This window comes from Taeniopygia guttata, chromosome W (genome assembly GCF_048771995.1).
Source record: "Taeniopygia guttata chromosome W, bTaeGut7.mat, whole genome shotgun sequence".
NCBI classification, from domain to species: domain Eukaryota; kingdom Metazoa; phylum Chordata; class Aves; order Passeriformes; family Estrildidae; genus Taeniopygia; species Taeniopygia guttata.
This window is the reverse complement of record NC_133064.1, coordinates 33032564-33050194: the sequence shown is the minus strand read 5'-3', so window position 1 is coordinate 33050194 and position 17631 is coordinate 33032564. Positions and strand designations below refer to the sequence as shown.

The 17631-nt window shown below is 40.6% G+C and overlaps 1 protein-coding gene across 7 annotated transcripts in view; it reads left to right on the top strand.

Moving 5' to 3' along the window:
• LOC116806853 (transcription factor RFX3) overlaps nt 1–17631 on the top strand; it is a 259764-nt gene that overhangs the window by 160637 nt on the left and 81496 nt on the right. For all 7 annotated transcript variants that reach the window (XM_072923087.1, XM_072923084.1, XM_072923083.1 and 4 more), the window contains 2 exons: nt 5738–5919; nt 6684–6803. In XM_072923087.1, the coding sequence (XP_072779188.1) occupies nt 5738–5919; nt 6684–6803 (302 nt within the window). The remainder of the gene's footprint in view (nt 1–5737; nt 5920–6683; nt 6804–17631) is intronic.

Genomic DNA, 17631 nt, shown 5'->3' with positions numbered 1-17631 from the left:
GGGAGAGATATGGATGTCACCTATCTAGACATCTGTAAGGCCTTCAATATAGCCCCCTACACCATTCCTGCTGCTAAATTTGAGAGAGATTGGTTTGATGGCTAGTCTCTTAGATGAATAAGAAACTGGCTGGATGGCTGCATCCAAAGCATTACAGCAAACAACTCAATGTCCAAACAAGGATCAGTAATGAGTTGTATCCCTCAAAGGCCTGTACTAGGACCATTGCCATTTAATAACTTCATCAATGGCTTAGATAGTGGGATAGAGTGGGTCTAAGTAGGGCCACTAAAATGATGAGAGGGCTGGAACACCTCTCCTACAGAGAAAAGCAGAGAGAGTTGAGGTTTTTCATCCTGGAGAAGGCTCCATGGAGACCTTATTGCAGCCTTTCTGTACTTAAAGGGGGCTTATAAGAAAGATGGAGAGAGACTTTTTACCAGGGCCTGTAGTGACAGCAAAAAGAGCAATGGTTTTAAACTGGAAGAGGATAGATTTAAACTGAACATAAGGAAGGAAGTTCTTTACAATGAGGGTGGTGAGACATGGGAACAATCAGGTTGCACAGAGAAGTTATGGCTGCCCTGTCTCTGGAAGTGTTCATGGTCAGGTTGGATGGGCCTTTGTGCAACCTGATCCAGTTGAAAATGTCCCTAATCACTGAAGGGGAATTGGACTTGACGACCTTTAAAGGTCCCTTCCAACCCAAACTATTCTATGATTTTATGAAAAGATCTTTCTAATAAGGAGATTTGCATCTGTCTGTTATGGTAGTCTTATTCTGATGTTTCTTAACTGTTTTGAGGTATTTTCAAAACTCATGAAAGACAAATAGAGGATCTATTGTGGATTCTGTGGGAAAAAAAAAGACCTCCAGGTGTCTTGCTGTAATAAATGTTCTTTCCTAGCCTTAGTCATTTTGGAAGAAATTAATGGAACCCAGATCAAACACTGAATATTTTTCCTTTCTTAGAAACTTTTATTGAATTATGACTCAAATAAGGACAGAAAATATGGTTTTAGTCCTATCTTCTTCCTTAAGCTGGCATTTTTTTTGCCTTAATTAATACCTTGTGGAATCCCCTGATTCCTTCCCCCTCAGGAAAATCCCCAGAGTCCTTTCTTGGAGAGACTTACCATAGAGTCTTTCCCCACCTGGGCAGACAGAAAGGTCTCCCTCATGGACTCTTGCTTAACAGTGATCCATCCTAGTTCCTTTCCCCATGTCCCAACCTCCCCTGGTTTCTCCTTTCCCTGTTTCCTCATTGGTTGTGGTATCCCTGGTGGCTGGCCCCATGTTCCCTGAAAGCCAATCCCCTTTGCCCTGTCCTTTGTACCGCCCCTGTACCCTCCCCTACTTAAACCTTGTGCAGAGCACATGGTTTGTCTTTTGTTTCTGGTTCTCCTTTGACGTGTTCAAATAAACCTCGCTGGAACTGACCATATAAAAGGCCCTTCTGCCTCTCTTCACTGAGCTTGCTGTGGTGAGTGTGGGGTGTGAGGACTTGACTGCTTTGCCTGAATGCTTACCCAAGTGGCTTTTCCACAGGAGATGCTTACTGGGGAATATAGGTAGCAGCAACCACCATCTAAACCCCATGCTGCTACAATACCTGTTTATTTTAACATTTTTTTAAAATTTTCTTTTATTTTATTTCCTTTCCTGATTTCTTTCTGTATGTGATTGAGTTGACTAATTTATAATTTAATGATTTTTAAATATTGGAGTTCCATTGAAGTTATAGTCAATTTGCCCATTCTGCATAAACCATTTCATGCCATTCCAATGTTGTTAATATTATAAAACAACAAGTCAGTGGAGGCATTTCAATTTTAGAATTAGATTTCTGTACATACAAAAATGTATTTAAGTCTGTTTGCAATAATGTTATCATGTCTGCAGATTATTTTTTACATGGCATTCAGCTATTGACATTCTTCTTTGAAGGCTGTAACCTGCCAAATAATCATGTCAACGTTTTTTTATTGAAATATTTTCACCTTGGAGCAAATATCCTTACTTTGTACTTATCTTGGGTTTTGCTTTCCCATTGTTGGCTAATGCCAAGCTGTGGTTGAAAGAATATCTGTCAAATACAAATAATTAGTAAAATGCACTGAAATGAATCCTAATAAATTATAATTAATCTGGAAAAATTTCTAATACTATATTTAAAAGTTAAATTGAAAATAATTTGGGGGTTTTGTCAGTAATTTTTTTCTTTGTGAGATAAAAAAAATTGCTCATATTCCAAAAATTATTTGCTATAGCTTAAATGATAAGTTTGAAGGCTATAATTAAGATAAAGTGAAATGGTTTTGGTAATACACTCATGTTACAGTAAAAGTTTAAAATATTTTTTTCCTAGGCTTTGTTTCCGAATCGTAAATGCTCAAGTTAATAAAAAATTGTGAATGTTAGGACTACATTTATACCTAAAAGTTGATATAAGTATGATGAACTGCATTTGTTAATGTTTATTTAAAGTGCAACATTATCTACATCCATCTTGCAAACAGCTAGATCATGCTTTTCCTGCATCTTTACACAGAGCTCTTGTTTAAAAACCTAAGAGTGATAGTTCTGGTAATGTTTTCTGTAAGAAAGTAAACATGAAGATGTTATTTGAAAGGTCACGAGTAAATGTTTTCCTAATTTTTTTTTCATTTTTCATGTATTGTGTTCAGTAAATTGCTCACAACTGACTTAAATAGAACCGTATGTCCAATATATTCATTATAATCTAATTTTTACTAATAGTCCTGCAATAAAGAAGGGTCAGAGTGGAAACTTATTTCAAGAGTAATAGGCACTAAAATATTGATATTCTTGTTCTGTAAATGACAAGTTATATGGAGCATTACTAGAACAGAATTAGTTCAGTGATCTATTAGTAAGTAGCCCTGCAGAGTAGCATATTCAATGTCACATAATTATATATTTTACTGTACTTTAAACACATATCTTGGTCATATTAATTACTCTGGTGGTCTAAAGTGGAATGAATTAAACAATCATATGAGGGTCCAGCATATTGGAATAAAACTTTGTTCCAAATGCCAGAACCAAATCCATGGTTTGGGGATTTATTGGATTCTCAAACTAAGTTCAGACTTTTTGTAAGATTTGTGAACCTGGAAAATTTGGATGTTCATTCTAATTCATTTTGGCATAATTACTTTCTTAAGTAATTAGTTAATGCAAGACAAAAACAAAATTTGGAAATTCAAGTGGAAATTGAAGGGAAATTCCAAGGATATGAAACCATGGGGAAAGAAAGGGGTAAGCTAAGTAAAATATCCTCAAAAATCTGAAACCTCATAAGTTAAATATAGAATCATAGGATCATTTAGGTTGGAAAAGACCTCTAAGATCATTGAGTCCAACTGATAACACTGCCAAGTCCACCACTAAACAATGTCCCTAAGTGCCACAGATACATGTCTTTTAAACACATCCAGGGTTGGTGACTCAACCACTTCACTGGACAGCCTGTTCCAATGCTTGACAACCTTTTAGTTGAAGAAAATTTTCCTATATTTCCATTTATTCTTGTCCTACTGCTTGCTACTTATGAGAAGAGACTGACTTCTACATCACTACAAACTCCTTTCAGGTAGTTGTAGAGAGAGTGATAAGGTACCCTCTGAGCCTCCTTTTCCCCAGGCTAAACAACCCTAGATTCTTCAGCTGCTCTTCATAGGACTTGTGCTCCAGACTCGTCACCAGCTTCATTGCTCTTCTTTGGACACACTCTAGCACCTCAGTGTCTTTCTTGTAATGAGTGGCCCAAAACTGAACACATGATTAGAGGTTTAGCCTCATAGCTGCTGAGTACAGGGGGGCAATCACTCACCTAGCCCTGCTGGCCAGATTATTGCTGATACAAGCCAGGATGCCATCAGCCTTTTTGGCCACGTGAGCACACACTGGCTTTTTCAGTCAGCTGTCAACCAGCGCACTCAGATCCTTTTCTGACCAGCAGTTTTCCAGCCACTTTTACCCAAGCCTGTAGTGCTGCATGGGGTTGTTGTGACCCAAGTGCAGGACCATGCACTTCACCTTGCTTAGCCTCATACAAGCTCTGCAGAGCCTTCCTACCCTCCAGCAGATTAACACTCCCACCCAACTTGGTGTCATCTGCAAACTTACTGAGGGTGCACTCAATCCCCTTGTCCAGACCATTGATAAAGATATTAATCAGAACGGACCCCAATACTGAGCCCTGGGAAGCACCACTTGTGACCAGCCACCAAATGGATGTAATTCCATTCACCACCACTCTTTTGGCCCATTCATTCATCCATCCATCATTTTTACCCAGCAAACAGTATGCCTGCCCAAGCCATAAGCAGACAACTACTTTAGGAGAATGCACTGGGAAACACTGTCAAAGGCCTTACTAAGGTTCAAGTAGACAACATCCACAGCCTTTCCTTCATCCACTAAGTGCGTCACCTTGTTATAGAAGGAGACCAAGTTAGTCAAGCAGGACCTGCCTTTCCTAAACCAATGCTGACTGGGCCTGATCCCCTTGGTGTCCTGTGCGTACCATGGGATGGCACTCAAGATTATCTGCTCCATAATGTTCCCTGGCGCTGAAGTCAGACTGACAGGCCTGTAGTTCCCTGGATCCTCCTTCTGGGCCTCCTTATAGGTTTGCTAACTTCTAGTCAAGTGGGACCTCCCCCCTTAGGACTGCAGATAAATAAAAACTATAAAAATATTTCCATTTTATTTTTTTGTTCTCTTATACTGGTAAATGTCACTAAAATGACCATTTTGCTTGAGTTTAGTGTGCATGACCCTGATACTAGCTCAGTTGGTTAGAGCATGGTGCCATTAACACCAAGATTGTGGGTTCAATTCTCTGTATGGGCCATTTACTTAAGAGTTGAACTTGATCCTCATGGGTCCATTCCAACTCAGAATATTCTGTGAATCTATGTTAGTTACTATTTGTTATATACAGAGGTACAGTCATGTATTAGAAACTGTTTGCCTAAATGCTTTCAAAATTACTCACCAAAATTCTACAATAGATTACACAGGAAAAAAAAAAAAAGTTAATTATGTTCCTCTTAGAAGTCGGAAGCAAACAGGCTACAACAGAAAGGGATTTCACCCATGATGCTTTATAGCTATACAAGTTATTTTTCATGTCATCTAGATTGCTTTTTACCTTATATTTGATAGTTTCTTCTTTGTATTTGGAAGACAATAAGCCCTATTCAGTTAAATGTAGTACTGGGTTTTTTAATTTGTATTTTTTTAATTCCATGTGAAGGAAAATAGTATATCATTCCAGAATTAAGAATTTATTAACTTAGTTCTATTAGGGTTTTTTTTAAATGCAATTAATATAAATTGCATTGGTTATTTTATTTCTTTGGAGTTCTAGCAATTTTTCTCAAAAGCACAAATAACTTAATAAAATGTTAATGTATGGTACTGAATCTAAAATATTTTTACAAGTGAAGCTATCTGAGCTCACAGGTGCCATGAGTTGTTATTTCCTTATAAAGCTAAAAAAAAATTCCAAAACTAAGACATCATGGCATATCTAGCATTGAAAGTTATTTAAAGAGATTATATTTGCTCAAAGAACAAAGTCAATGTATTAAACAGGCCTTGAGTGGTCTAAAAAAGATCAGTTCTATGTTGTACAGTTAAGTGGGGCTTTTCAGTAGAGTAATACCGAATTTATATATGTTCACTCTTTCATATTTGACATAGCTCCAATGGCTTTTAGACAACTATGAAACTGCAGAAGGAGTGAGTCTCCCCAGAAGTACCCTTTACAACCATTACTTACGTCATTGTCAGGAGCACAAGTTAGATCCAGTCAATGCTGCCTCCTTTGGAAAACTCATACGGTCAATCTTCATGGGATTACGGACCAGAAGACTGGGAACCAGGTTTGTGTTAATAAAATCTTAAAGTTTAACAGAAAAATATCAATAATAATCGTGAACATGAAGCTCATATGTTAAAAACAAGCAAGAAAATAAGCAAATAAAAATATTTAAAGCCTTTCTGTTAAGGGAGTTGCCAAATCAAGCAGACTTCAGGACTCAGGACTCCTGGTCTGCTATAGCCAGATGCTGTGTGAAAGTTTATGACCCAGATATCTTCCATCTCGGTCCAATGAATGCAGCTACTGCTGTTTCCATTTGCAGCTCCAGGTAGTAGCGAGACTGAACATGTGTTCCAAAGATGCCGACAAACACACACATGACACTAACACAGCTAACCACAGAAGCTAACACAGAGCAATGCCTTTACCAGCACCCATATAGACACTCTCATAAACATGAACACAGCCCAATTCTGTTATTTTTCAGCTGACCAGGACTGAAGTTGATTAGTGAAACATGCACAAACCCTCACTCACAAGCATACCTCATTTATGGAATTGTTTTATTCACCATTACTGCATAAGTAATTTAGTTGTTTTTTTTTTAATTTACCTTATTCTATTTAAATGAAGCCCAACAGTAATGTGCTGGAAAATATAGTTTAAGTGAACTGATTTTCAGAAGCTGGTGGAGTTATATCAGTTTTATACCAGAGTGAGAGGAAAGACAAGCCTAACTTCTATGTACGGTTTTCCAGTAAAGGCAAATGTTGATGTGCAATGTATATACTAAAGAAACAATGTTATTTTTGTTCTTTCATGAAGGGGGAACTCTAAATACCATTATTATGGGATTCGTGTCAAACCAGATTCTCCCCTTAATCGGCTACAAGAGGACATGCAATATATGGCTATGAGACAGCAACCCATGCAGCAGAAACAGAGGTATAGTGTTATATGAAACTACTTTTTCATATTTCTAGTTCTTGGAACCTTACCTGTCTGCATTTATGTGGCAAAGTTGAATCTCTAATGGAAATTGTTTAATTTCTCTTGGGAAAAATAAAGGTTTGTCAGTTCAGCAGTTGATATCACTGGAGTCTGATATCAGTAGACATATCTAAAAACTCATAAATTTGAAAAATTTATTAAAAAAGTAAAATATTAAATTCTTCAGAACAGACACTTCTTGGTGGTTTTGGGTTATTTTATCAAAATATGGGGGAAAAAAAGTAATAGGAGCTTTGAATTTCAAATTCTGCTCTTCATTTTCATCTCTTTATTCAGCACATATAAAAAAAATTATAGAAGAACTTGTGATTAGGTTCAGCTTTTTGTTGATGTCCTCCTCCTGGCAAGAACTGATGCATCAAACCCCTGGACTTGAGCAGAGAAGACTTGGGCCACTGCTGGGCTCTGCTTGGAATAATCCCATGGGAGACAGTCCTACAGGGCAAAGGGGTCCAGAAGAGCTGGTTTATTTTTCAAGGAACACCTTGAAGTTTAAGAATGGTCCATCCCAGCATACAGGAAGTCAAGCAAAGGTAGAAGGAGGCCTGCATGGATGAACAAGGAACTCCTTACAAAGCTCAAACATCTAAAGTATACAAGAGGTGGAAGCAATGTCAGGGAACCCAGGAGGAATATAGGGTCTGTCTATAGATTCTATATATAGACTGTCTGACTGTGCAGGAATGATGTTAGGAAAGCCAAAGCCTGCCTATGAAGGACAAGAAGATTATTGGGAGTTGTCATCATGTATTTACAAAGGGGAAATCATGCTTGACCAACCCAATAGTCTTCTAAAATGAGGTGAATGGCTCCATGGATGAAGAGAGAGCAGTGGATTATGTCTATATTGACTTTAGCAAGGCTTTCAAAACTGTCTTCCTGTCAGGGAGCAGCAAGGGCTGTCTTCTCCTTAAGGAATGGAGAGTTGGGAGTTGAGTACCATGGTATACACAGCAGAGACCTCACCAGCCTGGGCCTAGTCCTGCAGTATACAAGTGAAGTGAGCCGGGCAGATCTGGAGATGGTACTCAGATTCAAACAAGAATCCAGATCATCAGACAAATTTGTGGTGATGACACAGGTGCAAGGTCCAGCCAGGAAGTCAGTCCACAAATCAGACTCAGGTCTGGTGAGGACAACCAGGGTCAGACACAGTCCACTGATCATTGGGTAGGTCCCTAGGGGCAAGACAGGTCCAAGGTCAAGACAGAAAGCAAATCCATAATTTGGGGTCCAGGTCAATGGGATCCATACCAGTCACAGGTGTGGGTGTGGCTTAGATAGAAATCAGTAATACTGCAACACAGGTATCTTATCAATGTGTATAAATACCTGATGGGAGGCAGTAAAGACAAAGCCAGGCTCTTCTCAGCAGTGCCCAGTAACAGGACCATGAGCAATGGGCACAAACTGAAAAAGACAAAATGTCGTTTAGTTGAAAGGCACCTCTGGCAATTGTCTAGTCCACACACACGCACCTGCAGCACAAAGCAGTGTCAGCTAAAGCAGGTTGCCCAAGCCATGTACAGTTGAGTTTTGAATTTCTCTAAAGGTAGAGACTTCACAAACTTACTGGGCAAACTGTTTCAGTGCTCAACCAGCCCTAGAGTTAAAAAAAAAAGAAAAAAAAAAAAAGAATTTTCTTATGTTTAAGCAGAATTTCCTGCAATTCAATTTGTGCCCATTGCCTTTCACTGGATACTAATGAAAATAGTGCGGATATGCTTTATTTATTCCATCCCAACTGTATCTCTATAAAGTAGTTTTGAAGATCTTTGTTCATCCCCTAAATCAATTCAGGTGGGCAAAGATTTTGGTAAAATAAATTTCAAAATCCCAGGCATTCTAAATAGATGAAATGCAGAGAGTGGGGAGCTAGAATGACTGTGTGATATTTACAAAGTGAAAAATTTAGTACTGTCTGTTTTCTGTGCAAAATTAGATATACTAATATATTTTTCAGAAAAGAGGTGTTTTTCCAACAGAAAAATAAGAAATTTTCATTGAAAAACTTGGGAGTCCATAAACCAACTGCTACCTACACGATGTTTTGTGCAAAAACTGCCAACTTTGAAGGTTTTGATGTTAATTTATTAATGGAAAAATAGACATTTTAAAAGCAAGATCAGATGTCTGCCTAATATTTTTATCACAATGGACTGTGGTTAACATAATAGTAATTTTAAACAAAATTTTAAATGTATATATAAAACACCAGCATTTCTTACGTTTAATATAATTTTGCTGTTCTCTAGCATGCAGAAATCTTTCCTTTTACTTTTTATTTCTGTTTATATCCTTATTTTGCAGGGTTTAGGATACAGTTTGGTCAGATTTTCTTCTGAAATGTGTGTGGGGGAAAGCTTGACCCATATAGTTGCTTGTTTATTTTAACGGATATAAAGATTCTCATGTATGCACTAGACTGCAGAGGTTAATGCTTGGGGGGTGGGGGAGAGGATAAAAGAGATACATGTAAGAAAAACAAACAAAAGCATGCATTAAGCTGCATTACATTTTTTAAGCACTATATTTCTGAACTAAGACTTCTGCCACAGTTATGAATTATGCTCACTATATATTTGAGAAGAAGAAATCTATAATGTTTTAACATGACATAAAGGGCTTAATACTATAGCTTGAGTCATTAGGAGCAATATTTATTATTTACAGTTTTATGTATATTTATAATTTTATTTAAAAACTAAAAAAGTTTTAACTTACATGCAATAATTCTCTTTTAAAAAGATATTCAAAGAGAATCTAAGAATCACAAATGTTTCTTTCTCTTTTCTAATAACTCCAGCTGGGAAATGCTTTTTTTTCTCCTTTAGAATCATCTGACAACTGTGCTTTTTCTGTTAAGATCTATCAATTTTACCCCCCTCCATCAATCACATCGAATCAGATAGACACTTCGATTCTTGACTTCTTGACAAAGTATAGGCTGAATTTATGCTATAGATCACTTTTCCTCATTCTTAATTTAAAAGGTTGTGCAACTTTCTTACTTGTGTGACACTGCATTCCCAGAATTACAGGATATGATGAGTTGAACAGGACAGACAAGAATCATCGAGTCCAACTCCTGGCCCTGCACAGGACTATCCCCAAGAGTCATACCATGTGCCTGAGAGTATTGTCAAAATACTTCTTGAGCTCTGTAAGGCTTGGTGGTATGACCACTTCCTTGGGGAGCCTGTTCTAGTGCCCAACCACTCTCTGGGTGAGGAACCTGTTTCTCATATCCAACCTAAACCTCCCCTGACACAGCTTCAGGCCCTTTCCTTGGGTCCTGTCACTGGTCACCACAGAGATCAGTGCCTGCTCCTCCTCTTTCCCTCACAAGGAAGTTGGAGACTGTGATGAGGTCCATCCTCAGTCTCCTCTTATCCTGGATGAACAGACCAAATGACCTCAGCTGCTCCTCATATGGCTTCCCCTCAAGGCCCTTCACCATCCTTGCTGCCCTCCTCTGGACACTCTCTAATAGCTTAATATCTTTCTTAGATTGCAGTGCCCAAAACTGCACACAGTATTTAAGGTAAGGCTGTACCAGTGCAGAGCAGAGTGCGACAATCACCTCCTTTGACTGGCTGACACTGTTGTGCCTAATACACCCCAGGACATGGTTGGCCCTCCTGGGTGCCAGGGCACACAGCTGACTCATGATAAACTTTCCATCAACCAGGACCCCCAGGTCCCTTTCCATGGCACTGCTTTCCAGCATCTCATTCATCAGTCTGTCCTTACATCCAGGGTTGCACCATCCCAGGTGCAGAATCTGGCACTTTCCCTTGTTGAACTTCATATGGTTGGTGATTGCCCAGTCCTCTAATTTGTCAAGGTCTCTCGGCCTTTGAGGGAGTGGAGGCCTCCTCCAGTTTTGTATCATCTGTGAACTTGTTTAGTATACCTTCCACTCCTGCATACAAGTCATTTATGTAGATGTTGAAGAGCACAGGGATGAGGATGGAACCCTGTGGAACCCCACTAGACACAGGTCACCAGTCTGATGTCATCCCATTCACTATAAGCCTTTGTGCCTGACCCATGAGCCAGTTGGTCACCCATTGCATGATGTGTTTATCCAGCTGTGGGCTGGACATTTTGTCCAGAAGGATCTTGTCAGAGACACTATCCAAAGCTGGGCTGAACTCCAAAAAAATTACATTAAGTGGCTTCCCTTGATCACCTAGCTGGGTTACCTCATCATAAAAGGAAATCGAGTTTTACAAGTAGGACTTCCATAAAGCCGTGCTGGCTGTGACCAATGACTGTGTTGTCTTTCAGGTGTTTTTCAATAATTCCCAGAATAATCTTCTCCATAACTTTACTAGGCAACTAAGTGAGACTAACAGGCCTGTAGTTTCCTGTCTTGGTTTGAAAAGACAGGTGTCTGCTTAAGGAAGGCAGGAGCCTCCCCTGAAATGGAAAATGTAAACCTCCTCCCTCTGAATTGTTATAATTTTGAAATTAAAAGGCTCTCAGGCACAGATATGGGAATAGGAATAACAGTTCTTTACTAGAAAAACTAAAAAATACAAATGCAATAATACGAACAAACAAAAAAACTACTGGCAGAGTCAGAATATGACCTGACACTCTGTGGGTCAGGGTGTTGGTAGCAGTCCTATTAAATGGTGGCTGCCATCCTGGAGTGACAGGTGTGGTTCTGTTTTCTGTTGAAGCAGTGATCCTGTAAAAGGGTGTAGTTTTCCTCTGAAGGTCCAGTGGTAGTGTAGATGGGCCTGGTCTTCCTCTGGGAGTCCAGTGGAGAAGACAGTTGCTCTTCTAGGAATCCAGTGGGAAACTGCTGCTCTGGTGTTCTAAAATCTCAGATTATATCCAGGTAGGAATGCTTGGCTCCTCCCCCTGGGCAGAGCATCTCACAATGGGATGATGTAATTTTATCAGTCATGCAGTGATACTCAATGGCCCATTAACAGAAGATATCTTCTTGGAGGGAGGATTGGTTTGTGGAAGTGATAAAGAAAACTGCCCAATTAACAGAAGGTAACTGCCCCACCTCTAACAGATGGCAAATAGAATACATACTTATCTTACAACCCATGACATTTCCGCAACCTCCTTCTTGCCCTTCTTGAAAATCGGGACAACATTCATCAGCTTCCAGTCAGCTGGGACTTCTCCAGATTCCCAAACTGCTCAAAAATCCTTGAGAGGTTTTGCAATGACATCAGCCAGCTCTTTGAAGAGCTCAACTGCAGTTGAGCTTTGACTATACAGATTTTCTCCTAATAGTGGTGAGCAGCATCTCTGTATTCTTCACATGTCCCCTGACCTTGCTTCCACTGGCCATACCCTTCTTTTTGGCCTTATTTCCAAGAGAAGATTTTTGTTCAGCCAAGCCGGTCTTCTGCCTTGCCTGCTTGACTTCCAACATCTGGGACTCACCTGCTCCTGTGCTTTTAACAGGTGGTGTTTAAAAAGTGACCATCACTGATGGCCCCCAGCACCTGCAAAAACATTTTCCCAGGGGACCTTATTCACTAATTCCCTGAGCAACCTGAAGTCTGCTCTCTTTATGTCCAGAGTTGAGGTTTGACGGACCTTTTCTCCTGTCAACAGAGATTTTAAAATTGATCTCTTTGTGGTCGCTGTAGCCAAGACAGCTGCCAATCTCCACTTTGCTCATGAGTTCTACTCTGTTGACAAGCAGTACGTCAAGGAGGGCATCTTTCTGAGTCAGTTCCCTTAGGACCTGTTCCATATAGTTGTCATCCAGATTTCTTAGGAATCTTCTGGTCCTGTTTGTACCAGATGTGTGATGGTCCCAGTTAATTTCTGGCAAGTTGAAGTCTCCCATAAAGACAAGGACAGATAATTTGGAAGCATCCATTAGTTCCTCAAAGAATAATTCATTGGCATAATTGTCCTGGCTAGGTCTATGGTAGATTCCCATGATAACATCTGCATTATTTGTTTGTCCTTTGATTCTTAAGGTTTTGGTAGTGGGTAAGGTGCTGCCCTGTGCTTGACACAGCTGATTCCAGCTGCCTTGCTAATGGATCCAATGCAGGCCAAAGCTGAACCAATCAACAAAGCTGATGGTGCCTCTGTGAAAACATACTTAAAGCAGAGCAAAACCCACCACACATGCAGAGGAGTAGGGGGGAAAAAAAGAGTGAAAACCAGCAGTATGAACAGAGGTCAGAAAAGAAGGTGAGGGAGGAGATGCTCCATGGTGCCAGAATCAGTATTCAGATAGCAGCTTATTTAACATACCATGCTGGAGCAGTTGGATATTTTGTGAAGGAACTGCAGCCCATGGAGAATCCATGCCAGAGAAGTGTGAGAAGGAAGGAGTGGCAGAGATATTTTCTTATGTACTGACCATAACACCCTTACACCCTTGAGCCCATTGCCTCACTGAAGGGGCTGCATGTAACCTGTGTCAATAGCAAGGGGGGGGGGGGAGGAGGAGGGGGAAAGATGAATCTGGAATGAAGTCATGAGCCTGGGAAAGGAGGAAATTTATTTTAATATTTGCCTTTTTGCTTTCTGCTACCTGAATTAGTAATTACATTTTTAATTGGTGATAAATTTACTTAATTTTACCTAAATTGAGTCTGTTTTGCTGCAACGACCATTTGTAAGCAATCTCCTGTCATTATCTTGTCCTACAATCTTTCTTGCTCCTGTTCTTCCTATTTTCTCCATCTGACCCTCTGGGGCAGGGAGGGTGTGAGTGGCTGAGTGGAAATTTCACTGTTAGCCAAGGCTAAACCACCACAAATGTGAATATATCCAAAGACCTGCTAGAGGTATGCTTGTGTGCAGTGTTTGACATGGCCCTTAATTCAGGGTCTGAGATTTCAGAAATGAATTTCCGTTGAGTGGCAACAGCCATTGAGCTAATCCAAAGGTTGCTGAGTCACAGCTGTGGTCAACATGATCTATTGAAGTACTACTTCTGTATTCCAATAAGAAATTTAAAAATAGTAAATGTAAACTACAGATGACTGTTGATAACAGTCCAATCTCCTAGTTGAGACAGTAGCTTGGACTCAACAGACACAGATCAAGCCATTTAAAGCACCTTTGTACTGGAATTGAAGAAATGCACAGGTAAGGACTTGCCTCACCTATATAGGTAATAGCCCTGTCTTTCAACTGGAGCTGCTATATGGCTCAGACTTCCAAATGGAAGTCTGGTTTGTGTTTGACATACTGGTGCTAGATCGTTTATGGGAAGTGTCTTGGTTTGAAAGACAGGTATCTGCTAAGGAAAGCAGGAGCTTCCCTTGGCATGGAAAATATTATCCCCTCCCCTCCAAATTATTATAATTTTTTAATTAAGGGGCTTTCAGCCAAAGATATGAGAAAAGGAATAACAGTTCTTTACTACTATGTGTATGTATAATGAGGCAAAGAACAGCAATGGTAACAACAAACAAAGAACAGAAAACACAATAAACAGTCTCTTCCTGCTCTTTAAGCACTTTCCCTTTTGGTGTAGTTATGGCTGCAGTCGGTAGGGGCGCTGGTGGCTCCTCAGCTGAGCAGGGCAGGTGCTGATGATTCCCCTGTGGCTGCAGGGGGTGCTGTGGTGCGAGTTTTGGCCTTCTCCTTCTCACGTGAATGGGGGTTGGGGTGGGGTGGGGACAACTGCCACCCTTGGGCACAAAACAAAACAAAACAGATACAAAAACCCCAAAATGGGATGGGATAATAAACCATCCCCAAGACAGGAAGGAAATTCCAGGATATTTAAATAATTGAATCACAGAATGGTTGAGGTTGGAAGGGACTTCTGGAGGTCATCTTGTCCAAGCCCCCTTCTCAGGAAGGGCCATCTAGACCAGTTGATCAGGATTATGTCCAGATGGCTTTTAAATATCTCCAAAGAGAGAGACTTTACCATGTCTCTGGGAAACTTGTTCCAGTGCTCAATCACTGGATAGTTCCTGATGTTCAGAGGGAATCTCCTATGTTTCATCTTGTGCCCATGGCCTCTTGTTTTCACTGTGCACCACTGAAAAAAACTTGGCTCTATCTTCTTTGTATCTTCCCTTCTAGGATTCATATACATGAGCAAGATCCCTCCGAGCCTTCTCTTCTCCAGGCTAGAGTCCCAGCTCTCTCAGTCTTTCCTCATAAGAGAGATGTTCCAGTTCTTTAATCATCCTGATGGCCCTTTGTTTGGGTCTCTCCAGTATGTCCATGTCTCTCTTGTACTGGGGAGCTCAGAACTGGACACAGTACACTAGATGTGGCCTCACCAGTGCTGAGTAAAGGGGAAGGATCATGCCTCTCCACCTGTTGGCAATACTTTGCCAAATGCAGACAAGGGTACCATTTGCCTTCTTTGCAGCAAGGGCACAATGCTTGTTCATGTTTAATTTGATGTCTACGAGAACTCCCAGGTGCTTTCCTGGAAGCAGCACAACCCTTTGTAATATCAGCCACTCTTCACAGTTTTGGTGCTGTCTTCAAAGTTGCTGAGGGTACACTCTGCCTGATCATACAGATCATTAATGAAAATGTTGAACTGGACTGGACCCAGTATTGACCCTTGAGATACAATGCTAGTCACTATACTTTTTGCCACTGATCATCATCCTCTGGGCCCAGCCATTGTGGTAGGTTGACCTTGGCTGACTGCCAACTGCTCACCAAGTTGCTCAGTACAAGAAGGAAAAATACCACAAAATGCTCATGGGTCAAGATAAGGACAGGGAGATCATTCAGCAATTGCCGTCACAGGCAGAACAGACTCGACTTCGGGAAATTAATTCAATTTATTGTCAATCAAATTTGGATAATGAGAAATAAAAATAAGTTTAAAAAAACCCATTCCTCTCAATTCTTGCTTATTTGCATGCTCAGCTTCACTCCCAACTCTTCTAACTCCTCCTCCCCAGCAGCACAGAGGGATGGGGAATGGGGGTTGCAGTCAGTTCATAATGCATTATCTCTGCCTCTCCTTTCTCCTTACCTGTTTCAGTGTGGGATCCTTCACACAAGAGACAGTCCTTCATGAACTTCACCAGTGTGGGTCCTTCCCATAGACTGCAGTTCCTCATGAACTCCAGCATGGGTCCTTTCCATGGAGTGCAATCCTTCAGGAACAGACTGTTCCAACATAGGTCTCCCATAAGGTCACAGGTCCCACCAAAAAACCTGCTCCAGTGTGGGCTCTCCATGGGCTGCAGCTTCTTTCAGGGCACATGTACCTATTCTGGTGGGGGTTCCTCATAGGCTGCAGGTGGATCTCTGCACCCCCATGGATCTCCATGGGCTGCTTCATCATGGTCTTTACTATGGGCTGCAGAAGAATCTCTGTTCTGGCACCTGGAGCACCTCCTCCCCCTCCTTCTTTTCTGATCCTTGGTGTCTGCAGAATTTTGTCTCACATATTCTCGCTCCTCTCTCCCAGCTACTGTTGTGCAGCATTTTTTAATCTTTTTTAAATATGTTATCACAGAGGCACTACTAATGTCTCTGATTGGCTCAGGCTTTGGTCAGTGGTGCTCATCTTGGAGCTGGCTGAAACTGGCTCATTCTGACATGGGGACAGCTTCTGCTGTCTCCTCTCAGAAGCTACCCCTGCAGACCCCCACTACCAAAACTTTGCCACATAAACCCAATATAGCCATTCAGCCAATTCTCAATCTATCTCAGTGTCTGCTCATCCAGCCCATATTTCATCAATTTTCCCCCTCATCTGCCAGGCCAGTCATTTCATTGTAGAAGTTTATAAATTTGGTCAAGTGAGAACTCCTTTTAATGAATCCATGCTTGATTTATTAAAAAAATATGGATATTGATCTAGTATCGATATCCAACTGTGACGGACAAAAACTCTCTAACAGTTTAAAGTTAGAAAGTGTATGTTTATTCGACACCGGGCAGTGTGCAGGATAGCTCCCACATACACACTGCACCTTCCAGGTGATTACAGAGTCCTTTTATCCATACAAGTATTGAATACCCCAAATACAAATACATATTCATAATTTTGGTACATCCCATTTCCCGCTTCGTATGCTAATCACTCCAAAAGCTGTTAAGCATGTGTAGTTTGTCCCTTGAAATGGGTCGGTGGTCCCTTTCATGGGGAGGGGTCCCAAAATGAGGAAGTAAATGAAGTCTTCCTCGTTCTGACCTTTCTACCTTTTCAATGCAAGTATGACAAATGAACTCTTGGTAGAACTCCCATTCCTTTTCTTCAATTGGTTTCAGAACAGAGGAGGCCCACAATTGTCTTATGTTCCTAAAAGCTATTTATCAGTTTCTATATTCTTCATTATAAACCCAGCTAACTAAACATTGTGCTGACAAGCAATCAATTATTAGTTAACTACTAACTCCTAACTTCATCAAGGCCTACTCATTTATTATTCTTATTTTAATTACCTCTAGTAAGGCTTATTTCTAACTAAAATCTTAGCTCCTCAAAATCTCTAAATGCCTTAAAGTTTACGTTTCATGCTGACTACTCCCAATTGCCATTTTCTCCTTCATATGTTTTTTAAGTGGTTCCTAGGTTTAACTGCTTCATCAACTTCTCGGGAACAAGGTGAGGCTAACCGGTTGTCGTGGTTTGACATGGGAAAAGAATTTTCTCGGAAGGAAGAGGTCAATCCAGTCAGGGGTCAGGTTTGGATACTGACACTTGGAGTGACCAATTGAAGGTGGACACGCCTCTGAGAACACAGAGGGGTTAAAAGCAGAATTCCCAGTAGAACTCGCTCTCTTTGGTTCCAGTCATCGGAGAGTGCAGACCTCCCCTGCC